General features: G+C 37.9%; 1 protein-coding gene across 2 annotated transcripts in view; it reads right to left on the minus strand.

Moving 5' to 3' along the window:
• Window positions 1-24406, minus strand: part of LOC756926 (pre-mRNA-processing factor 40 homolog B) — a 35319-nt gene that overhangs the window by 9672 nt on the left and 1241 nt on the right. Inside the window, exons 2-15 of one of the 2 annotated variants that reach the window (XM_030990387.1) lie at window positions 22117-22197; window positions 21213-21453; window positions 20363-20446; window positions 19741-19775; window positions 18996-19082; window positions 18298-18408; window positions 17615-17735; window positions 15861-15888; window positions 14260-14574; window positions 13613-13712; window positions 12619-12683; window positions 6525-6597; window positions 4465-4556; window positions 3271-3530 (exon numbers count right to left, since the gene is read on the minus strand). In XM_030990387.1, coding sequence (XP_030846247.1) covers window positions 3271-3530; window positions 4465-4556; window positions 6525-6597; window positions 12619-12683; window positions 13613-13712; window positions 14260-14574; window positions 15861-15888; window positions 17615-17735; window positions 18298-18408; window positions 18996-19082; window positions 19741-19775; window positions 20363-20446; window positions 21213-21453; window positions 22117-22197 — 1693 coding nt within the window. Of the gene's footprint in view, window positions 1-3270; window positions 3531-4464; window positions 4557-6524; window positions 6598-12618; window positions 12684-13612; window positions 13713-14259; window positions 14575-15860; window positions 15889-17614; window positions 17736-18297; window positions 18409-18995; window positions 19086-19740; window positions 19776-20362; window positions 20447-21212; window positions 21454-22116; window positions 22198-24406 lie in introns of both variants that reach the window. The other variant, XM_030990385.1, reaches the window with a different exon arrangement.

Genomic DNA, 24406 nt, shown 5'->3' on the forward strand with positions numbered 1-24406 from the left:
AAAATTATCTTTACATGTATAACATAATATTAATTTTATTTACATTTGGTCTGATCCATATTCTAGCATGGTTATAAGCATTATATAATCAACAAACTAGATGGAATTCGACTGCGCGCAGTCGAAAATGATGCCTCCGTTATAGAGCAATTTTAAAAACCAAAACAGAAAAAAAAAATTGAATTCACGTTCAATGGTAATCCATTGACAGGTTCTCAGAATATTGTGATTACAAGCAATTTCTCATATACATATATGACCCTTTGATCTTTGACCTCATGACCATAAAATCTACTCAGTTCATTGGCTCTGCAAGATGTTCTGAGTTAAATAGTAATCCATCTGTCAGTTCTAATGAGAATGCGTTCACAAGCTATTTTTGCATACATAATGGGCCCATGACCTTTGACCTTTGACCTTATGAACCAAGAATCTACTCAGTTCATTGGCTCTGCAAAAAACAAACACGACCTAATTTTGGCATGAATCCATCAATCGGTTCTTGAGATAACGCGATCACAAGCTGTTTTTGCATTCATAATGTGCGCTGTGGCCTTTGACCTTTGACCTACGTGCTCCAAAATCTAATCAGATTGTCTTCCTATGGTGATACACACTATCATTAAGTTTGAAGTTTTTACATCTCCAGTGGTTCTTGAGATATCATGATAACAATCTCAATGTATGGAATTTCATAAGTTGACCTCTGTGACCCTTGACCTTTGACCTACGTGCTCCAAAATCTAATCAGATTGTTTTCCTATAGTGATACACACTATCACTAAGTTTGAAGTTTAAATCTCCAGTGGTTCTTGAGATATCATGATAACAATCTCAATGTATGGAATTTCATAAGTTGACCTCTGTGACCCTTGACCTTTGACATACGTGCTCCAAAATCTAATCAGATTGTTTTCCTATAGTGATACACACTATCACTAAGTTTGAAGTTTAAATCCCCAGTGGTTCTTGAGATATCATGATAACAATCTCAATGTATGGAATTTCATAAGTTGACCTCTGTGACCCTTGACCTTTGACATACGTGCTCCAAAATCTAATCAGATCGTCTTCCTATGGTGATACATACTATCCTTAAGTTTGAAGTTTAAATCTCAAATGGTTCTTGAGATATCGCGCTAACAAACTCAATACAAGGAATTTCATAAGTTGACCTCTGTGACCTGTGACCTTTGACCTACGTACTCCAAAATCTAATCAGATCGTCTTCCTATGGTGATAAATACTATTCCCGAGTCTTAAGTTTAAATCTTAAATGGTTCTTGAGATATTGTGATAACGGTCAAACGGGACGGACGTACGGACGGACGGACGGACGGACGTACGGACGGACGGACGGACGTACGGACGGACAACCCGAAAACATGATGCCTCCGGCACCACCTTCGGTGGCGGAGGCATAAAAAACTAGATGGAATTTTGACTGCGCGCAGTCGAAAATGATGCCTCCGCCATAGAGCAATTTAAATAATAGTGAGGTCTCTTGCTTTGCGCAATTTCTCAAGACGCGTGCCAAATTTCGAGGCAATCGGCCCCTCCCCCCCCCCCCCCCCCCCAGTCAGGGAGGTGCTCAAAATAGCCCAGTTAAGTACGGGTTAAGTAACGGAACATATTTCAAGTGGTTCTTGACATATCATGACAAGTCCTATACATGTAGTCTGAAATTTTCAAGTTGACCTCTATGACCTTTGACATACATGTACTCCAAAATCTAATCTGATCGTTTTCCTATGGTGATATATATACTATCCTTAAGTTTGAAGTTTAAATCTCCAGTGGTTCTTGAGATATTATGATAACAATCTCAATGTATGGAATTTCATAAGTTGACCTCTGTGACCCTTGACCTTTGACCTACGTGCTCCAAAATCTAATCAGATCGTCTTCCTATGGTGATACATACTATCCTTAAGTTTGAAGTTTAAATCTCAAATGGTTCTTGAGATATCATGATAACAATCTCAATGTATGGAATTTCATAAGTTGACCTCTGTGACCCTTGACCTTTGACCTACGTGCTCCAAAATCTAATCAGATTGTTTTCCTATAGTGATACACACTATCACTAAGTTTGAAGTTTAAATCTCCAGTGGTTCTTGAGATATCATGATAACAATCTCAATGTATGGAATTTCATAAGTTGACCTCTGTGACCCTTGACCTTTGACATACGTGCTCCAAAATCTAATCAGATTGTTTTCCTATAGTGATACACACTATCACTAAGTTTGAAGTTTAAATCTCCAGTGGTTCTTGAGATATCATGATAACAATCTCAATGTATGGAATTTCATAAGTTGACCTCTGTGACCCTTGACCTTTGACATACGTGCTCCAAAATCTAATCAGATCGTCTTCCTATGGTGATACATACTATCCTTAAGTTTGAAGTTTAAATCTCAAATGGTTCTTGAGATATCGCGCTAACAAACTCAATACAAGGAATTTCATAAGTTGACCTCTGTGACCTGTGACCTTTGACCTACGTACTCCAAAATCTAATCAGATCGTCTTCCTATGGTGATAAATACTATTCCCGAGTCTTAAGTTTAAATCTTAAATGGTTCTTGAGATATTGTGATAACGGTCAAACGGGACGGACGTACGGACGGACGGACGGACGGACGGACGGACGGACGGACGTACGGACGGACGGACGTACGGACGGACGGACGTACGGACGGACAACCCGAAAACATGATGCCTCCGGCACCACCTTCGGTGGCGGAGGCATAAAAAGAGCCATTGACTTGTCCTTCAAGTAAACCTCATATTTCAATCTAATTCAATTTAATTCATTTCAGTTCTCAACTTGATTTAATTTGACACAGTTCCATTAGAGTCAAGTCAACTCGACTCAGTTATGTTTAGTTCAATGTAATTCAATTAATTTCAATTCAATTAATTTCATATCAGTTCTCAATTTGTTTCAATTTGAATCAACTGGAGTCGAGTTAAGTAAACTTACCGGTAGCTAAGTTCACTTCACTTCACTTCAATCAAATTAAATTCAGTTCAATTCCCTTTTACTAACTCATTAGCTCAGCAAATGGCAGGTACAGATAATAGATTGAAATTGTCTACAGTTCCAAGTTCCAAGTCAACCATGATTAGCGATATCACACATTACAACCAATCATCAAGTAAGCTACATTGGTTTCAAAAAGACGATAGGGGCAAATTGCACTAAATCCCATGTGATAATTTTCTTTCTGTTGAGTAAGGAACTGTTTCTTTCCCGCTACTCACTCATAAGCTCGTCATCCTCTGCAAACGAGGGGTTCTCAGCCAGATACCGTTGGCACTCCGACCAGGTCGTGCGGAAGGTCACGTTCGGCATGCTATCCAGGATGTTGTTCATCGCCTCGATGTTCCTCTTGCGCAACACCTTGGCCGCCTCCTTCTCTTTCTTGCTCAAGAAGAAGACGACGTCGTCGTAGAGGTCCTTCCGATCCCGGTCTGGCACCACCCGCCAGATCTCCTCCTCCTCGAACATGGCATCTGCCTTCCTGTGGTGGCAAGTTAAGTTATTGGTGAACTAAAGAATTATGAGGCCTAAATTCATGTAGGAAATTACTTTCAATGCAATTCAATAAGCTGAAATGCACAAGATAAAACTCAACATTAAAATTAAAATCATACAGCAATATATACTTCTGTAAAGGACAAATTTTAATGAAAAATAGAATAATAGAATACAATTAATTGTTCTTCAAAGATTTATCTTGAGAAAAAACGTAAGATTTTGCACATTTTCGAACATGCACTTACTTGAGAACTCATACTCATAAACCTTTTCTTAGTCTCGTTGTTGACAAATTAAACACACACCATCTAGCAAGTGGTTTTTGATCAAATAGCAATGTCACTCATCTTTTGTTAATTTCTATTCATCTATAGTACGCCTTCCAGAATGGTGCATCATGCCCCTACAGAGGGCCAACTTAGTTTGAATTGTATTACAATGGAGTTTGAGTAGTTGCCCTGACCTTACCATGAACATTAATTTATTTCACTCAATGGTATACTCTATTATATTTTCATTCATTTTGTACTGCCATCCGTATTCCAGTCGGTCCGTGTTTTGTTGTGAATGTTATAGGTAAGAGTCCTACCCTCTCTCGTTCCATGTCTTCATTCTCTCTCTGTCACTTTCACTCCTTTTATGTTTATTTCTATCCGGTTTATGTATTTGTACGTTCCCTTATTTATTATACACAATTTTAGCAACTATAGGTTACGGGGCTGCATTATACATGCCTAGCTTTTCAGCAGTTCCCTCCATGACCAACCTGTTTTATATACCTGTTGTACACTGTGGACCAATTACAATTATATTGTTAAGTTCCATTGTTTTTACTATGTACAATACAATCCCATGTATTTTACTTATTTTGTTGGAATAATGGAAATTAAAAAAATGAACATGTACGCAATATTTACCTGTATCTGGTGGTAGAAGTCATTTTGGGATGGTGTTGGAGATACTCTTGAAGTTCCTCTTTGGCCCTCTTGGCTTTCAATCTGTGTTCCTCCTGCGATAATAAAGAGACAGAAAATGGACATTCCATGAAATGTGCACTGAAACATGTAAATTTCTCACAATACTGTGTCACTTACGTACTTCAGGTTACAATTTATTTATTATTTAAAATATTTGCAAATTTGTTACAAAAAATTAACATTGTCATTGGCATCAATTTCAATAATTGTAGTTGTATTTCTAGCTGTCAATAGGAATCATATAAATTAAGGTATATGTACCTGAATTCATTAATGTTGACATTGTTTTTCTGCATCTACTTTTAATCATTAAAACCTCTGTTTGTTTTTGTTTCACAACATGTACATTTATTAATTATTTACCAGTATTTGAAATTATTTCAACATTATACTTGGGGGCCCTGTATAATATAAATAATACAGAAAACAATGATGTACATATATGTTATATGTAGAAATAATAATAATTTTTTTTCCAGGAAATTTAAACAAAATAAACAAGAAATGAACTCAAACCTACCTACAAAGGAATAAAAAAAAGACCAACTATTTTTTTTGGTTAACAAGGGAAACGCTCTCGGCGGTCTCGCCTGCATAATGCAATTCAATATGATAAACCAGAACGTCAATGACGTAGTGCTCATTCGCATCTCGCAACAACAAATATCACAAATTTTATGTACTACACTTTAAATAATAATAATTTTTTTCCAGGAAATTTAAACAAAATAAACAAGAAATGAACTCAAACCTACCTACAAAGGAATAAAAAAAAAGACCAACTATTTTTTTTGGTTAACAAGGGAAACACTCTCGGCGGTCTCGCCTGCATAATGCAATTCAATATGATAAACCAGAACGTCAATGATGTAGTGCTCATTCGCATCTCGCAACAACAAATATCACAAATTTTATGTACTACACTTTTGAACTGGTCAAAAAATAAAAATTTGATGCCCTGGAAGGGACATAATTTCATTTCATTTGCATAAAGTACCATAAATAATCAATGGAGCAAAATCTCACAATTCTGTGTAGAAGTTCAGTGTTCCAAATTTAGCTCTACCAGATAAGGCAAACCAAATCAAAATCAGTCAAGAAATGAGGGAAAAGAAGCAATTTTTTGTTATTTTTGGAATAAATTTGCATAAATTACCATAATTAATTAATGGAGAACAACTTCAAAATTCTGTGTAGAATTTTATTGTACCAAAGTTAGCTCTGCGATATAAAGCAAACCAAATCAAAATCGGTCGAGAAATGAAGGAGAAGAAGCCTTTTTTTGTGATTTCGAATAAATTTGCATAAATTAGCATAGATAATGAATTTCACGATTCTGTGTAGAAATTTTAAATCCCCCTCCTAGCCCTATCATATGAAAGAATCAGAATCAAAATCGGTTGAAAAATAACGAAGAAGAAGCATTTTGAAAATCTTGATGTTGATGCCACAACAAAGTCTAAGTTTGTTGACCTTTAATGACCTTCGACCTTAACTTAGTGACCTGAAATTCTACTCACATGATTGGGGAGACTTGATAACCCTATAGTCTAAGTTTCATTGACTAAGAACTTATACTTTCAAAATTATATCAAAAATTCAAAAACTTAACCTTAGGTTAAGTTTGCGATGATGATGCTACTAGTACAACATAGTCCAAGTCTGTTGACCTGAAATGACCTTTGACTTTGACTTTGTGATCTGAAATTCTACTTACATGATTGGGAATACTTGATTACCCTATAGTCAAAGTTTCATTGACTAAGAACTTATACTTTAAAAATTATATCAAAAATTCAAAAACTTAAGCTTAGGTTAAGTTTTTGATGTTGACGCCGCCGTCGCCGTCACAGGAAAAGCGGGTTATGTCTCGCTTTTTGCTACGCAGGCGAGACAAAAATGACTACTACTTACACTAATACTATCATTATAATGCATAATATTTTGAAAGTACATTAAATGTGATGGCATTTTTTTTAGGAGCAAGCAAATAATCTGACCTTTTCCTCCTTGCCTCTTTGGACTTTCCAATTGTTGAATACTTGTTTCTTCTCACTCAGCTTAGTCAGAGCTCTGAAACGACAGAAAAGGAGACATAAAACAAAATGTAAAACAAAAACAACAGAAACAGAGACATAAGACAAAATATAAAACAAAAACAACAGAGAGTAAAAATATTTCATCACTTGGCGTACTATGACTTTAAAGCCCCACTGTCCTACTTGTAGCTACTTGCTCCCTCTATATAGAACACTTCCCCAATCGGTGCCTGTTGGTCTCCCATGATCCTCTTTTTCTTATGTTAGTTGAGAGCTGAGTTAATGAGATAGCCACCTATCAGTAACCTCGCTGTGTGGTCTAATCCCTTCTGGCCCAGTAGTATTGACAGTCTTTCAATACCTGCAACAGTTCAACTCTCAACTCATTCGCGACAATGGTTCTCAAAAAATGATAGCGCTCTACGCTCTTCAAAAAGGCAATCCAGCTGTTAAGGCCAGGAATACAACATTCACTGGCGGGGAAATGCATTTCATGAGGGATACTCTTTTTGCTAAATATCTGTGATTTACATGAAATAAATGGAAATTGAATCTTTTTGAACCATTCTTCACTGCACTTTGACTATCTCGAAGTGTTATAATGTGTATATTTTATTCAGAAATATCTTTTGTTCATGTATTGCTTGTCATGTATGGACGGACATAAAGGATTAGGCCACACTCCTAGACGTTGGGCTTTGGGCTCGTCGATTAGGCAAAAGGTTTTTTAGAAATGGCACCAAAGAAATAAGGGGCTGGAGTCACACTAAGTCATGTATTGAAATTCTATTCTATTTCCTTGTATTGATAAAATATTACATTTGTAATTTTCTATAAAAATTGCAGTACTCAAATTTTCTGCTAGTCTTTTATTTTATCTTTGAGTTCAAAATTCCCCGTCTCAAAATGAAAGGCATACGCACGAGGCCCCACTGGGCAGAGCTGAGGATTGAAATGGGTGGTATAAATAAATATTGCTAAATTATTACTTTACTTGTATTAAAGAGAACTGTTGCTGAGCTAGCGTCATGAGTGTCCTTGGACGGTGTGTGCACTCTATAAGTTTACACTATTATTTTATTATTATTATTATTGTTATCGATATGGCTGGGCTTAGCGCTGGGAAAGTCTGAACGGCTGGGCTTAGCGCTGGGAAAGTCTGAACAGCTGGGTTACGGGACATATCGTGACACATTGTTGAGGAATGCTTGCATTAGGTTCACAAGCCAGGCATTTTTTTGTAATTAGTGCAACAAAATGTTGTTTGATAAATGAGTAATAACAAGTTTGGGTGGGATGTCTCAATATCATTATTAATTCATAAATAACTGTTCTAATATCTGAATCTTGATGGGCCTTTAAATCAAGAGGTGAAAACAGCCACAAACAAATTAAACATTATGATGGGCTGGTACTTGTAAACTACGAACTATGTGTTGCCTAGCAACTCGAAGAACTCAATTGCCACATTGATGTCTAGACACCGACGCAATCATCCAAATATTATAATCGGCGGGGACTTTAACCTACCAGATATCGATTGGAAGGAGTGCGTTGTTAAAAACAGCAATCGCACTAGCATCCACCAACTCCTCCTTGATATCCTGCTAGAGAACTCTCTTCTCCAGTTTGTTAACGAAGTAACCCGCCCTGTATCTGAGAATACACTTGATCTTCTTCTTGCGTCAAATCCAACACTGGTGTCCGATGTCTGTGTCCATCCAGGAATATCGGACCATAACATCGTTGCTTTTTCGATCTCGGGGAATCCAAGAACTTGCCGCATTCCGCCAAGAAAAATCTACCAATTCCACAAAGCTGATCTTCAGAAACTCCGCAAGGCTGTTGCGAAATTCTCAATGGATTTTCTATCATCTTCACCAGAGCTGAAGTCAGTTGATGAAAACTGGACCTGTATCACATCACTCATCAACAAGTGCAAGGATGAATTCATCCCATCCAAGATGTCAAGAGCCAGACGCAACCTGCCATGGATCACCATTTCCCTCAAAAGGCAAATGAGGAAGCGGGATCGTTTGTTCAAGAGGGCACAAAGTCAGCCTAGTGCATCCAATTGGAAGGCCTACAGGCAGCTTCGAAACGAACTGACCAAACGTGTCCACCAAGTTCATCACAATTACGTCTGCAACATAATAGGTGAGAGCCTATATGCGAACCCTAAGGCTTTCTGGTCATATGTAAAACAGCATCGATCTGAAAACTTTGGTATACCACCCTTGAGAAATGATAACAAGCTCCATATCACAAACAAGGACAAGGCTGAATGTTTGAATAATTACTTTCGTTCTACCTTCACCAAGAGCAATGTGGATCAAGTTTGCATAAACCGGCCCTCCCTATACAATGACACGGGTGGCCAACCTGCGGCCCGCGAGCTCTTCTTGTGCGGCCCGCGGAGCATTGAAAAAGTAATTATAAAAATAGTTAATGAATGAAATGCGGCCCGCATAACAGCGATGAAATAGAGTAAAACATTTACACACAGCTATCTCTATTTCCATAATAATTCCTGCCATAATAATTTGTTTTCATCATTCACAACATATTGATTCGTTACGTGGCCTCCCTCTCATTACATTACATTAACGACATCAACATCACTCGCCGTGTTAATTTCAGTTTGTTATTTCCACATGCAGTAACCTTTGTAAATATACAAATAATAACAATAATAATAATCTTTTAAAATCCACTCCAAATTGTATTAAGTTAAACCGAAAATGGAAATTCTTTTTGCCCAATCGATCGTGAATCAAGAAATATGTTTGAAATGCCATACTTGTCTTAAAACTTACAACCCTTTTCTCCCGCCGTTTAATTTTTTCATTTATCTTAATCGTGGATAGTCCCCCTATATTCTTTCTGCTGTGTCATTGATTTTGTTTGAAATAACAACCAACATGGCATCGATTTCGAGACGTGCGAAGAAAAGGAAAGTTTCTGATGAAGACAGAAACTTTAAATCGGATTGATCTCTGAAGTATTTCTTCATAGAAGAGAAAGGTAAACAACTTTGCCTCATATTTTGTCAGCCAAAAATCACACTAAAAAAGTAAGCCTGAATTTGTTCGACTGATTTTGTTGTTTGCAAAATTGCAGGTGTGTACATGAGTGTGTGTGTGTGTGTGGGGGGGGGGGATTTCAGATTTGGTTTTAACGGGGTGTGCCGCTGAAGCCTCGTAACCTCTACCCATTTTTAAGGGTTGCCTTGTTTTGGCAGATTTTTGTTGAAAGTAAAGCCCATTTTATAAAAATTTTGGGTGTTTGCATGGCTAAAACCCTGAATTTTTTTAAAATAAATTTTTTGAAAACACGGACCCATATTTAGGATATTTCTGTTAAAAATGGGACCCAAGTTTAGGGATTCTTTTTGTAAAAAAGGTTACCCATTAGAGCGGCACACCCCGTATGTCTCAATATGTGATTACCCCCCCCCCCCCCCCCGACCCCCCCGCCTGGCCTACGGCACGCCAAGTTATGACAATCATTAGATGTGGCCCGCGAGCTTTAAAAGGTTGGCCACCCGTGACATAGGGCATCTTCACATCCACCGGTCTGGTGTAGTTAAGCAACTGCTTCAACTGAATCCTTCCAAAGCCAGTGGCCCAGATGAGATACATCCAAGAATTCTGAAGATGCTAGCACACGAAATAGCCCCTGCATTGTCATTTCTGTTTCAACAGAGTTACAATACCGGAGAAGTGCCTTTAGACTGGAAACGTGCACTTGTAGCCCCTATTCATAAGGTAGGAGATAAATGTTGCCCAGGTAACTACAGACCTATATCGCTGACGTGTATCTGCAGTAAGGTGATGGAACATATTATGCTTAGCCACATTTCTAAACATCTTGCAGCTAACAACATACTCATTGATGAACAGCATGGTTTCAGACAGAATCTTTTGACAACAACCCAACTTGTCACAGCTACCGATGATTGGTCATCCTCTCTTCAATCTAGAGGCCAAACTGATATTGTCTTTCTCGACTTCCAAAAAGCGTTTGATCGCGTACCACATCCACACCTTAGATCCAAACTACACTACTACGGAGTCAGGGGAGACTCTCTCCGCTGGACTATGTCACTCCTAGCGAATAGACATCAAGCTGTCGTCGTCAATGGTGCTCGCTCAGCATGGATGCCTGTTACTTCAGGAGTACCGCAGGGTTCTGTCATCGGCCCCGTACTTTTCCTGCTGTACATCAATGACATCAAACTCAACATCAAGTCCACAATGCGTCTATTTGCAGATGACAGTGTCATCTACCAGCGTATCGACTCTCCCTCAGACACTCACATACTGCAAGAAGATCTCCATGTTCTTGCAGACTGGTCTACTAAATGGCTGATGGGATTCAACATCAAGAAGTGTGCTACATTGTCAATCACAAACAAGAAGCACCCCATCACAGTGGACTACACCCTACTAAATGAGTCAATTCCTCGAGTAAAACAATACAAGTATCTTGGTGTCACGATTACCCATGACCTTAAATGGAACACCCAATGTAAACTCACCACCCAGAAAGCCAATAGAACCCTTGGCCTCCTACGCAGAACTCTATCTCTGTGCACCAAGAACATCAAATCCAAAGCCTACACAATGCTTGTTCGTCCTCAACTTGAGTATGGCAGTGAAGCTTGGAACCCTTGGACTCTTGACATCAATTCAAAGTCTTGAGAAAGTACAGCGAGCTGCCGCCCGTTTTGTATACCAAGACTACCGGAGAGTAACATCAGTCACAGCACTTGTCAACAAACTGGGATGGGATACCCTTCACAATCGCAGGCTTCTTGCACAGTCCACTTTGTTTTACAAGATGCACCATCATCAACTCAACATGCCTTTTCCCACTCACATTATCCCAGCTACATATCTGGGCAGAAATGATCACACTCAAGGACAATGGACAAAGGAATGAATGAAGGTCAGTCCATTCATCACCAACACCAAGGCCCTCCCCTTGACTGTTTAAACAAATAAATAATGTTGGAATTTATGACCACCAGGTGGAGTTTTTCTCATAATGTTGAATGTATTTGAATCCCAAATTTGTATCTTTATTCCAGAATTTACAGAAATCAATACATAGAACAAAAAAAATCCTGCAATATTCACTGAGCTCTTTGATACAAAAAAGTATAGCATATATGCTATACTTTTTTGTATCAAAGAGCTGTAACTTCATCACAAACAAATCATCGCGGTTCTGCAGCATCATACTTGAACAAGGTATTAGTCTCCTATCCATAGTAAGCATATTTTGGTTGCACTAGACAAATGGAGCAAGAGGGTTTATAAGACTAACAGCACCAAGATTTTTACCATGCACAGACATCAAACTGTCAGAATTTCAAAATCCGGTGCCAAATGATGCTTTACAGCTGAACGTATTACAGTCAAATCTGTTTTAGTGACCACCTGTCTATAAAGACTACTTTTTACGTTTCCCTTGAACTCTGTTTCTCATTGAAACCTGTACATAAAGACCACCTGCCTATAGAGACCACTTTTCTTGTCTCCCTTGAGAGGTCCTTATAGACAGGTTCAACTGCATAATGGAGACAAGTGCAGAATTATACCCCCAAACCATAACAGAGTGAACAGGCAAGTCCCTTTAGGCTAAAGACATAATCCTCTCTTGATAGATGGGTATGGGTGTGACTCGGTAACATTACCTCAGATTCTGAAACAAAATCCTGGATTTAGCTCATGCTGCAATCATAATTATAAACCTTTAGGTCAGTCAGGAATCCCATGACTTCAAGCCGATCCCCTATCTGATTATCAAGATATTAATGATTGGAAATCAAAATTCATTTTTGGTTTTCCAAATAGTTTTTATAGGTATACAGTCTAATGGGGAAAATGAGTATGGTAAAGATTTTTTTACTTTTTTTGAGGCATTTCATGATCATTTGGAGCGCAATTTTTGAAGGGCTTTAATATTACACCATATCACAGACACTGATAACACGTAGGGCCATGCATCTCAGATTTAACATTGTTAAACGATGCCTTTAAACACTTACTTGTATCGAGGGTCGTTCACTATTAGTCTCATGGCTTGATCCCAGTTAGCAGTTGATGGAACACTCTGTGAACATCAACAACAAAATTGGACATTAAACTTTTGTTCCAGATACTGAAAGCAAGCAAATGATCACATTACAATTTCAGTGGTGAAGAACTTGTCTGATAACTGGGAGATCCTATTTGGAAAACAAACTGAAGCACAAGCATCTTTTGGTATTGCATTAATAGGACCCTGTTTCATAAAACTTGATATCAATAACAAGTTACAAGCTACTGTTATAAGCTACTGAAATCATAGCATCTGATTGGCTGAGAGCAAATTTTTCATAGAAATTTAGCAGTTGTTATAGATAACAAGTTTTATGAAACGGGCCACGGTGATGTTTTTTCTTTTACATTTTCTTCTGGTAGGGTGAGACTTGCATTTAGATCTAAATGATTTTTTGTCATGTTTCTCCGGTAAAAGTGTATCCTTCTTCACGATTACGTTGTACCCTATTGTGTGTTCCACACATAAACAGAACTTGAACTTGTTTTCTTGTGTTAAGTGCCTTTAGTTAATTTGATTTTTTTGATAGATTAGTGACACATGACATCATCTGAGCACCGGCAAATCAATTTGATATGGCCTATTTGAGAATTTTCTTGAGACGGCTGGTGTTGACCAGCTGTCAACAATAGTATGTTAAAACCTGAACTAGCTTTTGTTCGTAACTGAAAATAGTTGCCCCCCCCAAAAAAAAAAATACATACAAAAAATCCTAATTACCATGTTCCTTGGATAGTATTTGGGCTTTAGTTTCCTAGTTCTTTACCTGCAACCATTTGCTTGCTTTCTTGGCAGTCAGGTACATAAAATAATCCATCAATCAATAAATTTCCTATATCCAAGCCTTAAAAAAACATTTGTTTTACATGAATAGAGGGTAAAATAGTATAATTTGATCAAATATCAAAGTTAAAATCATTATCACAGGGCTGGCTACTCACTCTTTCTCTCAGAAGAAGTTTAAAAGCATCTTTTGCCTCTTCCTTGGTATTGTAGACCACTTCTTTCAGTTCTGGAGTGTCTGGTCTAGACTCTGTTGCACTGTATTGATAGGACAGGGAGGACAAGCTTAGAAAACAGTATCAGACTAACTTTGAATATGAACATAATTCTCTGAAATTGATGGCCATGACACAGTAAAAATAAGTATACTTGTATATAGGGAGGCTAAAAAACTAAGTGTCATAGACAGGGTTTCATTATAAATTGTTTGAAGGGTTCCAACATTTAGTTTTGGGGCATTCTTTGGTCCTGGATGTCTGTTTGTGTTGGGAAAGAATACAAAATATGTACAGGACTTGATTCGGTAGGTGATCTTTTTAAGGCACATGAGACTTTTAATTGTTGACTAAAGATCATGACAGGCATGCAATGTTTTATTCATATTAATGACTCCACAAACATTAAAAAAGTAACTAGATTTGTAAGTACTCAACGATTAATCCAGACTAGCTATTAAAACTGAACTTGTTGGTCCCCACAGCAATATATTACTGGTTTAGCAACCCAAGCAAGCCTAAGCCTATAACAGCATGATGTACATATTCAATTTATTTTTTGCTGCAATCGCTTAAAACTGATGACTCACCTTCCAGCGTCCTCATCCGTCTTGGGTGTGACCACGGCACCAGGCACCACGGGCATTCCCAGCGCCGCCATGAACGGTAGGATACCCGGCGGCACACCAGGCATGGGAGCCCCCGGCAGGGGAATCCCCATGATGGCTGCTGGGTCTAAGGCAGCCCCCGTCACTGCTGCAGGGGTGGCTGAGGGCACGGCTGCAGCTTGCTGGGTTGCCTCGGCCTGGGAGGTGGGCGTGTCTCGGGCGTCCTGCTTGGTGGCTGGTTCCTCAGGTTTGTCAACTGGTGTGCTACCGGAGTCATCTGGAGAACCGGGGAGTAACCTAGATATATTCACAAGGACAACAGAAAATGTAATGATAATATTTTAACACCTTTTACAAGTAGGAGCACTGTGTTCAATAAAACATATAAATAAAAAATTTAAAAAAAGTAGGAGCACTGTGGTGTTTTGCTGAAGGCTCTTGCCGCTCATAAGAGAGGTCCCCCATTCGATGCTGGCTTGGTGCTTACATCCATGGGCAAGGTGTTTTGCCCACATTTTGACCCTCTTGACGCAGGTGTGTTAAATGCGTACCTGGGCCCCATCGCACAAAACTTACCATTGATGGTAACTTTGCTATCAACGGTAACTATCATGGAAACCTTGATTTTGATTGGCTGTAGAGCCCTGTTACCATGGTAGTTGCCACTGATGGCAAAGTTACCATCAATAAAAAGTTTCATGCAACAGGGCCCTGGTGATGTTTGGAGTAACATTAGCTGCAGGATCATCAGGAAAAGCAAAATTAATACTACTGTAGTGACCCTGGGTAAATATTATATATTATTTATTACCATAAAGATACTGATGTGAGTGATAACTGCCTTTTCCATATGATACATTATGTCATCCCCTAATATAAATAGGACAGATTTATCTTTTGGGGTGTGTTTTAAGTGACTAAGAGAAAAGGGCAGCAGCATTTTACACAACTGTCATAAGTACAAGTTCCGCTGATATCTTATTGAAATTTATCAAAATTAAAAGAGAGTTCAATGGGATGTCTGCAAATTTGTACTTACAATGGTTTTTGAAAAAATTCCCAATTATTCCTAAAAAAGAAAATAGTAATAACTACTTCATGCTGCTTGTAAGTATCAGCTTGCATGGTGATGTAGATATACAGTAGGCTTGCGGGTGTACCGTGTGAAAGAGAGAGAGGGAGGATTGAGACTCCTGACGACGGATAGTCAACCTGTTCGAGCCACTCCCGCCACTCATCCTCTCCAAACGCTATAGTTCTCCTTAGAACTATAAGCTATTAAAGAAAGATAACCAACAGTCTTTTTCAAGACTACACCAACAGTCCTTTTCAGGACTACACACCATCAAGAAAGATTACAGAGAGTCCTTTTCAGGACTCCTCAATCCTCCCTCTCTCTCTCTCTCACTTGGTGCACCCGCAAGTCTGTGGTATAACTATTAAATTATTAAATCTTGAAACATGGAACACTTGAATTAAATTGAATATAATTCAACAATAAAAGGTAAACATATATCAATCATCTTTAATCTGTACTAATCTATCTGAAACATTACAAAAGATAATTATAAAAGAACACTCACTTCTCGAGGCCCTCTGCTGCTATCCGATCTGCAATTTCATAAAAAATAGAATGAACAACAATTAATGTTTAAACTGGTATAAAGTTCTGAACTAGAAGAGAAGGTTCAACTCTAGGACAAACAAAAAAATAAAACCTATTGAAGATCCATTTTCTTTGACTATGCATTCATACAGACAATTACTTTTTTCTTTCTATTGAATCTTTGAAAATACAAAGGTATTGAAAAATCTGAAAAGCTGAGAGCCAAGATTATATGGGAGGTGGTGGCAATCATCGCAATCCTTTGAAATCGATCTTGTGTCACCAAATTCACAAATTTGTAGCACAAATAAGATTCTGTCATATTAAACTATCATACTGCATTGTCATTATTCTTCATTGTTTGTGGTGAAACAAACATGGTTCCGTTATATCTAAACTTAACTAGATGGAATTCGACTGCGCGCAGTCGAAAATGATGCCTCCGTCATAGAGCAATTTTACAAACCAAAACAGAAGAAATTTTTCAAATTCAAGTTCAATTGTAATCCATTAACAGGTTCTCAGAATATCGTGATTACAAACAATTTCTCATATACATATATGACCCTTTGAACTTTGACCTCATGATCCTAATATCTACTCAGCTCATTGGCTCTGCAAGATATCCAGAGTTAAATAGTAATCCATCTGTCAGTTCTAATGAGAATGCGTTCACAAGCTATTTTTGCATACATAATGAGCCCATGACCTTGGACCTTATGAACCAAGAATCTACACAGTTCATTGGCTCTGCAAGATACATAAATGATCTAAGTTTGGCAGGAATCCATCAATCTGTTCTAATGATAACGCGATCACAAGCTGTTTTTACATACATAATGGGCGCTGTGACCTTTGACCTTTGACCTCGTTACCCAAAATCTAATAAGTTCATCGGCTCTGCAAGTAACATACATGACCTAAGTTTGGCAGGAATCCATCAATCGGTTCTTGAGATAACGCGATCACAAGCTGTTTTTGCATACATAATGAGCCCTGTGACCTTTGACCTTTGACCTCGTGACCCCAAAATCTAATCAGTTCATTGGCTCTGCAAGATACATACATGACCAAAGTTTGGCAGGAATCCATCTATCGGTTCTTCAGATAACGGATCACGAGCCGTTTTGCATACATAATGAGCCCTGTGACCTTTGACCTTTGACCTCGTGACCCCAAAATCTAATCAGTTCATCGACTCTACAAGATACATACATGACCAAAGTTTGGCAGGAATCCATCAATCGGTTCTTCAGATAACGCGATCACGAGCTGTTTTTGCATACATAATGAGCCCTGTGACCTTTGACCTTTGACCTCGTGACCCCAAAATCTAATCAGTTCATCGACTTTGCTAGATACATATATGACCAAAGTTTGGTAGGAATCCATTGATCCGTTCTTCAGATAACGTGATCACGAGAACGGGACGTACGTACAGACGTACGTACAGACGTACGGACGGACGGACGGACGGACGGACGGACGGACAACCCGAAAACATAATGCCTCCGGCTACTTCGTAACGGAGGCATAAAAAAGGAAGAGTCTGTTATGATTTCAGACAAGAAAGAAAAGCTTCCAAATATCCTAATATACTACAAACGATATAACAATTTGGGCCAATCAAACTGTCTACGGCACTGTCAGGAATAATTTCACTAAACAAGCCTAAGCCTTTTAAATGCTGCACTGAAGGACAGCATGTAGAAAAGAACCGGGGAATCTCACTTTTTATCTCCTCCAGATCTTTAGGAATGGTCCATTTCGATTCCTTGGTTTGACTGTTGTGGAAGTACACCTTCCCTGAGTCGGACTTGAACTCCTTCCAGGGACATTCTGTCAGCAGGATCTGTGGGTAATAAAATCAATAGAAAGTTATTTCTTGTTTATTATATAACTGTTTGTCATTGTATTTTGTTTGTTATAGCGCTAACAGACTTTGGTGGAAAACCCTTTATAGGCACCGTTTTATTTCATCTTAGTTTGCAAAACTTCCTTGTAGTGGCAGTCTTACATTTGCAAATATATCTGATACAACAGTAAGCCAAAATTAATAGCTGTACAAACAAGAATAACTACAAAGATATATGTCACAATGCCATGTAAAAGTTCTTGGATTTACATATAAAAGCATAGGGCAACGATGGCATAAACACAACGGCCCGAATTCACAAAGGAGGTTTACTTGAACCCATGGTTTAAACCCTCATTTACATAAGCGAAGGTTTAAAAATTAGCGCAAAATAAGCGTACCTTGCCTTGCGCGCGTCTAATATTGAACCTCTGACTGTGTCACACTAATTTTGTGCAAATTTTAGACCATGGATTATGTAAATGAAGATTTTTAACCTCTTTGTGAATTTGGGCCAATGGTGCTAAATGTTTGCAAACATGTAAGAACTGCTACTTACCTCAGCTTTAGTCTTGAGGTCATCAGGTTTCTCCCATTTGGACTGCTTGGTTAGATTGTTGTAGAAGTATGTCCTCCCGTCTGGAGCTTTGTGCTCTGTCCATTGAGTCTTCTGCGTTAGATGCATAAAATAGAAGGCAGTGAGGACGAAGTAAATAAATGACAGCCATTATGGAAGATCAAAAAATATAGTGGTTGAAATGAATAGCAGATGGCTACAAAAGAGGAAAAGATGATTATTGTTCCGGAGAAAGTAAACATGCCACTAGCATATTAAACATAATGAACAAACAACAGTATTATTTCAATTAATTTGAACGCACATGATGCTTAATAGTTCAACTGTGAAATTAATGTTTCTTCAAAATCAATTTGATCTACACCTACCCAACAATTCCTCAAACAACACGTCAAACTAAGCAATACTTTAGTTGTCCATCACACAATTTGCACATCATTTGGAGACAGAATATCTTATCCTCAATTAGCTGATACAATCAAATGGTTACGGTTTAAAGTTCACTTCCGTGTGCATGCAAGCGATACAGTTGCTTTTACATTTAATTAATGCGTCTTCAACCTTGCAAAATCTCTATACAGAAGTAACATTCAAATCTGATATTTTGAATACAGATAGATAAAACTTCTGTGGGTATTGGTTCCATAAACAATAACATTACAGCATTGCATCCGTGGTACCTTTTTCTTTTCATCACCGCTTCCCTGAACCGTCTCCTTCTGAGCCAGTTTGCCATCGCCGGGTTTGTTGTCTCCTGATGACGAGGGCTGCTGGGCAAAGAACAAAAGTCAGAATAAATTTAGACTAATGGTTGTAAGGGGTCAAACATTATATGTTTCCATAACTTCTAGGTTGGTAATCTGAAAACAATGTAAACCTTTTTTGTGCTAGGGAGAGGTATGTTATTATAAACCCAACTTTTGGACAAACATGTGAGAGAAGGACATAATTCCTTGACATGTTTAAAGGAAACGCTTTCGCTGATATATTGTGTAGCTTAACCCTTTCAAGACAATCATTCCACATTTTGTGGTTTTGCTCAAGTTTGATTCAGAGCCTTAAATAGATAACACTGGAGAAGGGGCAAGATTCCTACACAAACTGCATCCATTTTTGTTTAAGAACTATATTGCGTTTGATGCCAGAAATTTAAAAAAAGAAATTAAGCTTTAAACTCTTTAAATTGGCAACACTTCAAGAGATTCAAATTCATTGTTTCAACTCAAAATTCGTTATTTTTTTCAACATATTGCTCTCATTCTTGCCTATGTATATATTATTTACAGAGACAATGAATTTGATGCTAACAATGTAGCAATAAGAGAAAATGTTAATGTTGCCAATTTGGTGAACAACACGTGATCAATTTAGCGCTAAAAAATAAATCCAGACCTGAAATCATGTGAACTTTATCATGCAACTCACCTTTGTTGATGCGTCTGACCCATTAGTAGTTAAAGCTGTAACAAGAAATCAAGATAATGATTGAAAACTTGACACAATGTGATTGCATTTTTTTCATGAAAGGAATTTTATCACTTCATCTTTAGCTAAACAAATAGATGATCTGGGCTCGGCCTGCTTAGCCACACATAACCACACATCTTTCGCTTCAAAATGCATATGCACACAAGACGAAGTGTGTTTCCAGCTCAAACAGATAAGATTACGAGTCTATCTAGCCATGAGCACACAAACATAAAATATGCATTTCTGCTTCAAAAACAGATTATACTTCATCCATATTTACAAGTCATTGCAGAAGAATACAATAGGAACATGGATCCGTCATTCTTTGTACAATTGCTTCACTGAGTGTTTATATGCCCTTTGCTACCTCCTTCTCACTGCCAAATTGACTTCACACTGACTCCAACTCAACTGATTCTTCTTGGTCATTCAGCTCAATTTTTGGTTTGCTCTGTCGGCCTTGTCGATCTCACTTAGGTATTTTTTACTGAAAAGACCATTGATTTTGTATTAACTTGTGAAATTTCAAAAAGTATTTACATTCACTCCCTTGAATCATTATTGTATTGAGACTTACCCAAGGCATCTGAAGACGTGCTTTTAGCAGGCTGAATTGTAGATGTTGGTGGTACACTGGGAGGCGCAACAGGTGGAAACATACCTGAATGGAAAAGAAATTGAACATTTTCTGATTAATTTATGTTTTTGTTTCAATTCAGCATGATCATTTTCATCACCATCATCATCATAAAGTGACTTTACTAGCTTGCACATATTTTTCTTCACATTTTCTCTTTCTAATCTGAAGGTCAATGATCACTGTTCTTTAACTTTTGAAAGTTTGCACTTCATTATCTTGCTGTATATCATTGTTTTTATTAATGTAAGAATATATGGATTGGAAAAGATGATCTTTGGGAGATGATTATTTATTTCATCTTCTTCTTTTCTCGGCATCTATGTATATCTTTGTTGCTGTACTCACTGATTTCTTTGCTCAGTCAATTAGACAATAAAATCATCATCATCATCATCTACCAACCACCTCTTCCTCCTTTCCATCAACAATGTTGTCATCTCATTATGATCATTTATCACCATTACCATTATTATAATCATCATCATCCATCAACATCATAATCAATCTCCTCCTCCTCTTCATCATCATCATAATCATAAGTATGATATAATTTACCTGGAGGAAATTATCATTATCACCATCATCATAAGAATGATATAATTTTGATATTGATCATCATCATCATCATCATCATCATCATCTACTATCCATCTCTTCCTCCTTTCCATCAACAATGTTGTCATCATCATTATGATCATTTATCACCATCACCATTATCATCATCATCCATCAAAATCATAATCAATATCCTCCTCCTCCTCTTCATAATAAGTATGATATAATTTACCTGGAGGGAATCCTGGCGGCATCATTGGAGGCATCCCCATGTTGGGAGCAGTGGGCCATCCGGGGGGTGGCATGCCCATGGGAGGGGGCATAGGAGGCATTCCAGGAGGGGGCTGCCCATAGTTGGGTGGGGGCATGTTCATAGGGGGTCCTCCTCCTGGCCCTCCCTGGGGTGGCGGACCACCTGTTGGGGGAGGCCCCTGACCTGGCATGGGGAATGGTGGTGGGGGCATTCCTGGTCCCTTTATTGAGAGACATAGCAGAAGAAATATAAATTAGAACAAAACATTACTAAAGATTTTTGTTTAATGGTTCCTAATTTTTCAAAAGGCAAAACCAAAGTTGGACAACCCATTTTGAATTGGACCATTTGAGATGTGGTACATGTACAATTCAATAAACCATCAAACCATGTTTTGCACAAATTATTTGAATTTAGTTAATATAATTGTAACCTTTACATCGACACAACACAAAATCCCATTTAGTATCTATATTGTTGTCCTGTGCATCTAGCTCTGCCAAATTTAAAAAATGGTTTTCAAGTAAATGTTTGTTTTCATCACAAGTGTAAAATTGGCTGTTTTACAAGTAACATGCAACATTGATTCATACCACAACAATTCAAGTGCAGTGTAGAATGATACCACAAGGACTTATCCACAGATAAAAGTTACGTCTATCTATTAAAGTGCTAGAAATGGGGGTGCTAACATTTGTCAGGAATGGTTAACAATAAAAAAATAAAATAATGAGAACAAGGGCAGCGTCTCACAAAACCGTCATAAGTACAGGTTCACCGATATCCCATCGAAACGTGTGTATTAAGTTTAACACGAGTTTCAATGGGATGTCATTGTATTGTATTTACAACGGTTTCATGAAACGCTGCCCATTACTCTTACCCCAAACGGTGGCATCATCATGGGTCCCTGAGGGTTGTAAGGGGGATTCCCCCCACCAGGTGGCTGGTTTCCTGGTCCAGACTAAAAATAAATCAAAGGTCAAAAGGACAGGTAAAAAGTGCTACATTAAAAATACATGTTGCATTTCATAAATGAGCTTTTGGTTCAAGTGAATACCGACAGTAGGCCGGGTGCTATCTCGAATCCTCATTAAATTCATGCAAGTAATGCACATTATGAATTAATGTTATAATGATGATTATTATGGTCGCTAACTTCACGCACACGTGCACGCACGCAACAAGGCCTACTGTCGGTATGCACTTATTTTGTGCAGCAGTTGTCATGAAACCTGAGAGAAAGTGTATATTAAATATTGTTTTCAGGAAAAATACTCAAAAAAAGATAAGAAAATTGACACAAAACAGGCACGAAAAATAAACTTTTAAATCATGACCGTTATTTGAACAATTGTTGAAGATTTAGATGATTTTTGGTGTTCTTGTTGTTGTTGTTCGTTTGGTTCGTTTGGTATTATAATGGCTATTAGTCAAATTTGACTATTGTTGCCAATTTCATAGCATCTCTTTCTTTTTGGTGTGTTGTAGTAAGGTATCTCCATGCAGGAGTCTCGGGTCCAAAGCCGCCACATTTTTTATCATAGTCATAGACAGCAGAGGCGCTCAGCCAATATGGGAGACCGTCTTCCATTTGGGCTACCAATTTCCTGTATTAACGTTTGCTGCAAATGAATTACCTTACCTTGGCTCAAAATACAAATATGATGTACAGACTACTCATGAAAAAATACCCCTATTTGTGACAGTCTGCTTCAAAAATTCACAGTCTACTTTTGTTTTCATGACACACATCTTTGTTATGAAAAATATGATCACACACACAACCAAATACCGGTTTAGTCTCTTGTAGTCTTACTCTTAGGTCTTAGGTCTTAGGAGTGGCAAAATTAAGGTGAAATTTAGGGGGAAATTGTCATTGGATTGGCCTGGGAGCGAGTTTCAAGTGCGGGTTCATAGAAAATCACAAATATGGCAAATAGCGTATTACTAGAAACTGGTACGTTAACAGATGGCCATCATGCAAGTTTTAGTTCAACTACATATCGGGTGATTTATAAAAATACAAATAAAACAACCTCTATAGCATCTGGGATATGCGAGAGATTCGGCGGAAAAAATAACGATGTGTTAATGCCGTCACAATATGAACCAACCCTGCCCAAGCAGACGACACCCCTTAAAGAATGAACATAATTGCAATGCTTTTATTTCTCAAATTATAATGAGTTTAGTGTATATAAATGTGATGGAATTTTACACCATTCAAAAAGGGATATGACCCCCATTCTGAAAACTAAATTCTTTTGTTTGAAAATACACAGGATAGGGGTTAATGAACAATCAAAGAAACCACACTTTCAAATTAAAAAACCTCCGGAATGATAGCATGGACGTCATTTGGTCCCTCTTGAAACGCCGAACATGCCGCGGTGTATGCAGCTGAAAATACAATGGCGTCCTATTTTGTTTACAAGCGACAGATTCCTTTTTCTTCTTTATTCCTTGCATTTTTCATCCAAATAATACCATGCACGGGGTTTAGAGTGAGGCAATAGATTAAACATTTCGCCCGAGGGTATTGAAGTAAGAGAAATAACTGAAGAAAAGATGACAAAACAGGCAGTGAAATTGTGTGAGATGTCATGGGACATCGTCTGCTTGTGCACATCATGTTCAACATGTGACGTCATATCTCAGCAGCGACCGGAGAGCTTTTCAGGTGCTATGTCGGGGCTGTATCTAAGCGTTTTGTAATTGTTAATAATTATTACTTTGAATGTTGTCTTAGCATTGGCTTTTGATAACCTTGGCCAATCAAAGTGTCACCTTTGCAATAATGACATTAAAGTTAGTTTTTTAAATCAATGAATTTTCTCTTTCACAAATTGCCATTGGATTTGGAATTGGATGTGCCCGTGCAGATTGCAGACAGATTTTATTAGATCACACAAAATTAACACACATATTTGACTTTCACTAGGGTGTCTGAACGATTTTTCAATTTTCAATTTGGGATCGTTTTTCACCATTTTTGTTTGATATTTGAATAACAAGTGTAATCAGAATAATACATTTCAAATTTGAAGCTTCACCGATGTTTCAATCAAAAGATACAGCCCCTCCAAAATGCTGGTATATTCATATCATTTTGGTCAAAATCGACGAAAAAGACGTCCACGCAGAGTGATGTTGTTTTGCTAAATTTAGCC

This window comes from Strongylocentrotus purpuratus, unplaced genomic scaffold (assembly GCF_000002235.5).
Source record: "Strongylocentrotus purpuratus isolate Spur 01 unplaced genomic scaffold, Spur_5.0 spur5_scaffold_19, whole genome shotgun sequence".
NCBI classification, from domain to species: domain Eukaryota; kingdom Metazoa; phylum Echinodermata; class Echinoidea; order Camarodonta; family Strongylocentrotidae; genus Strongylocentrotus; species Strongylocentrotus purpuratus.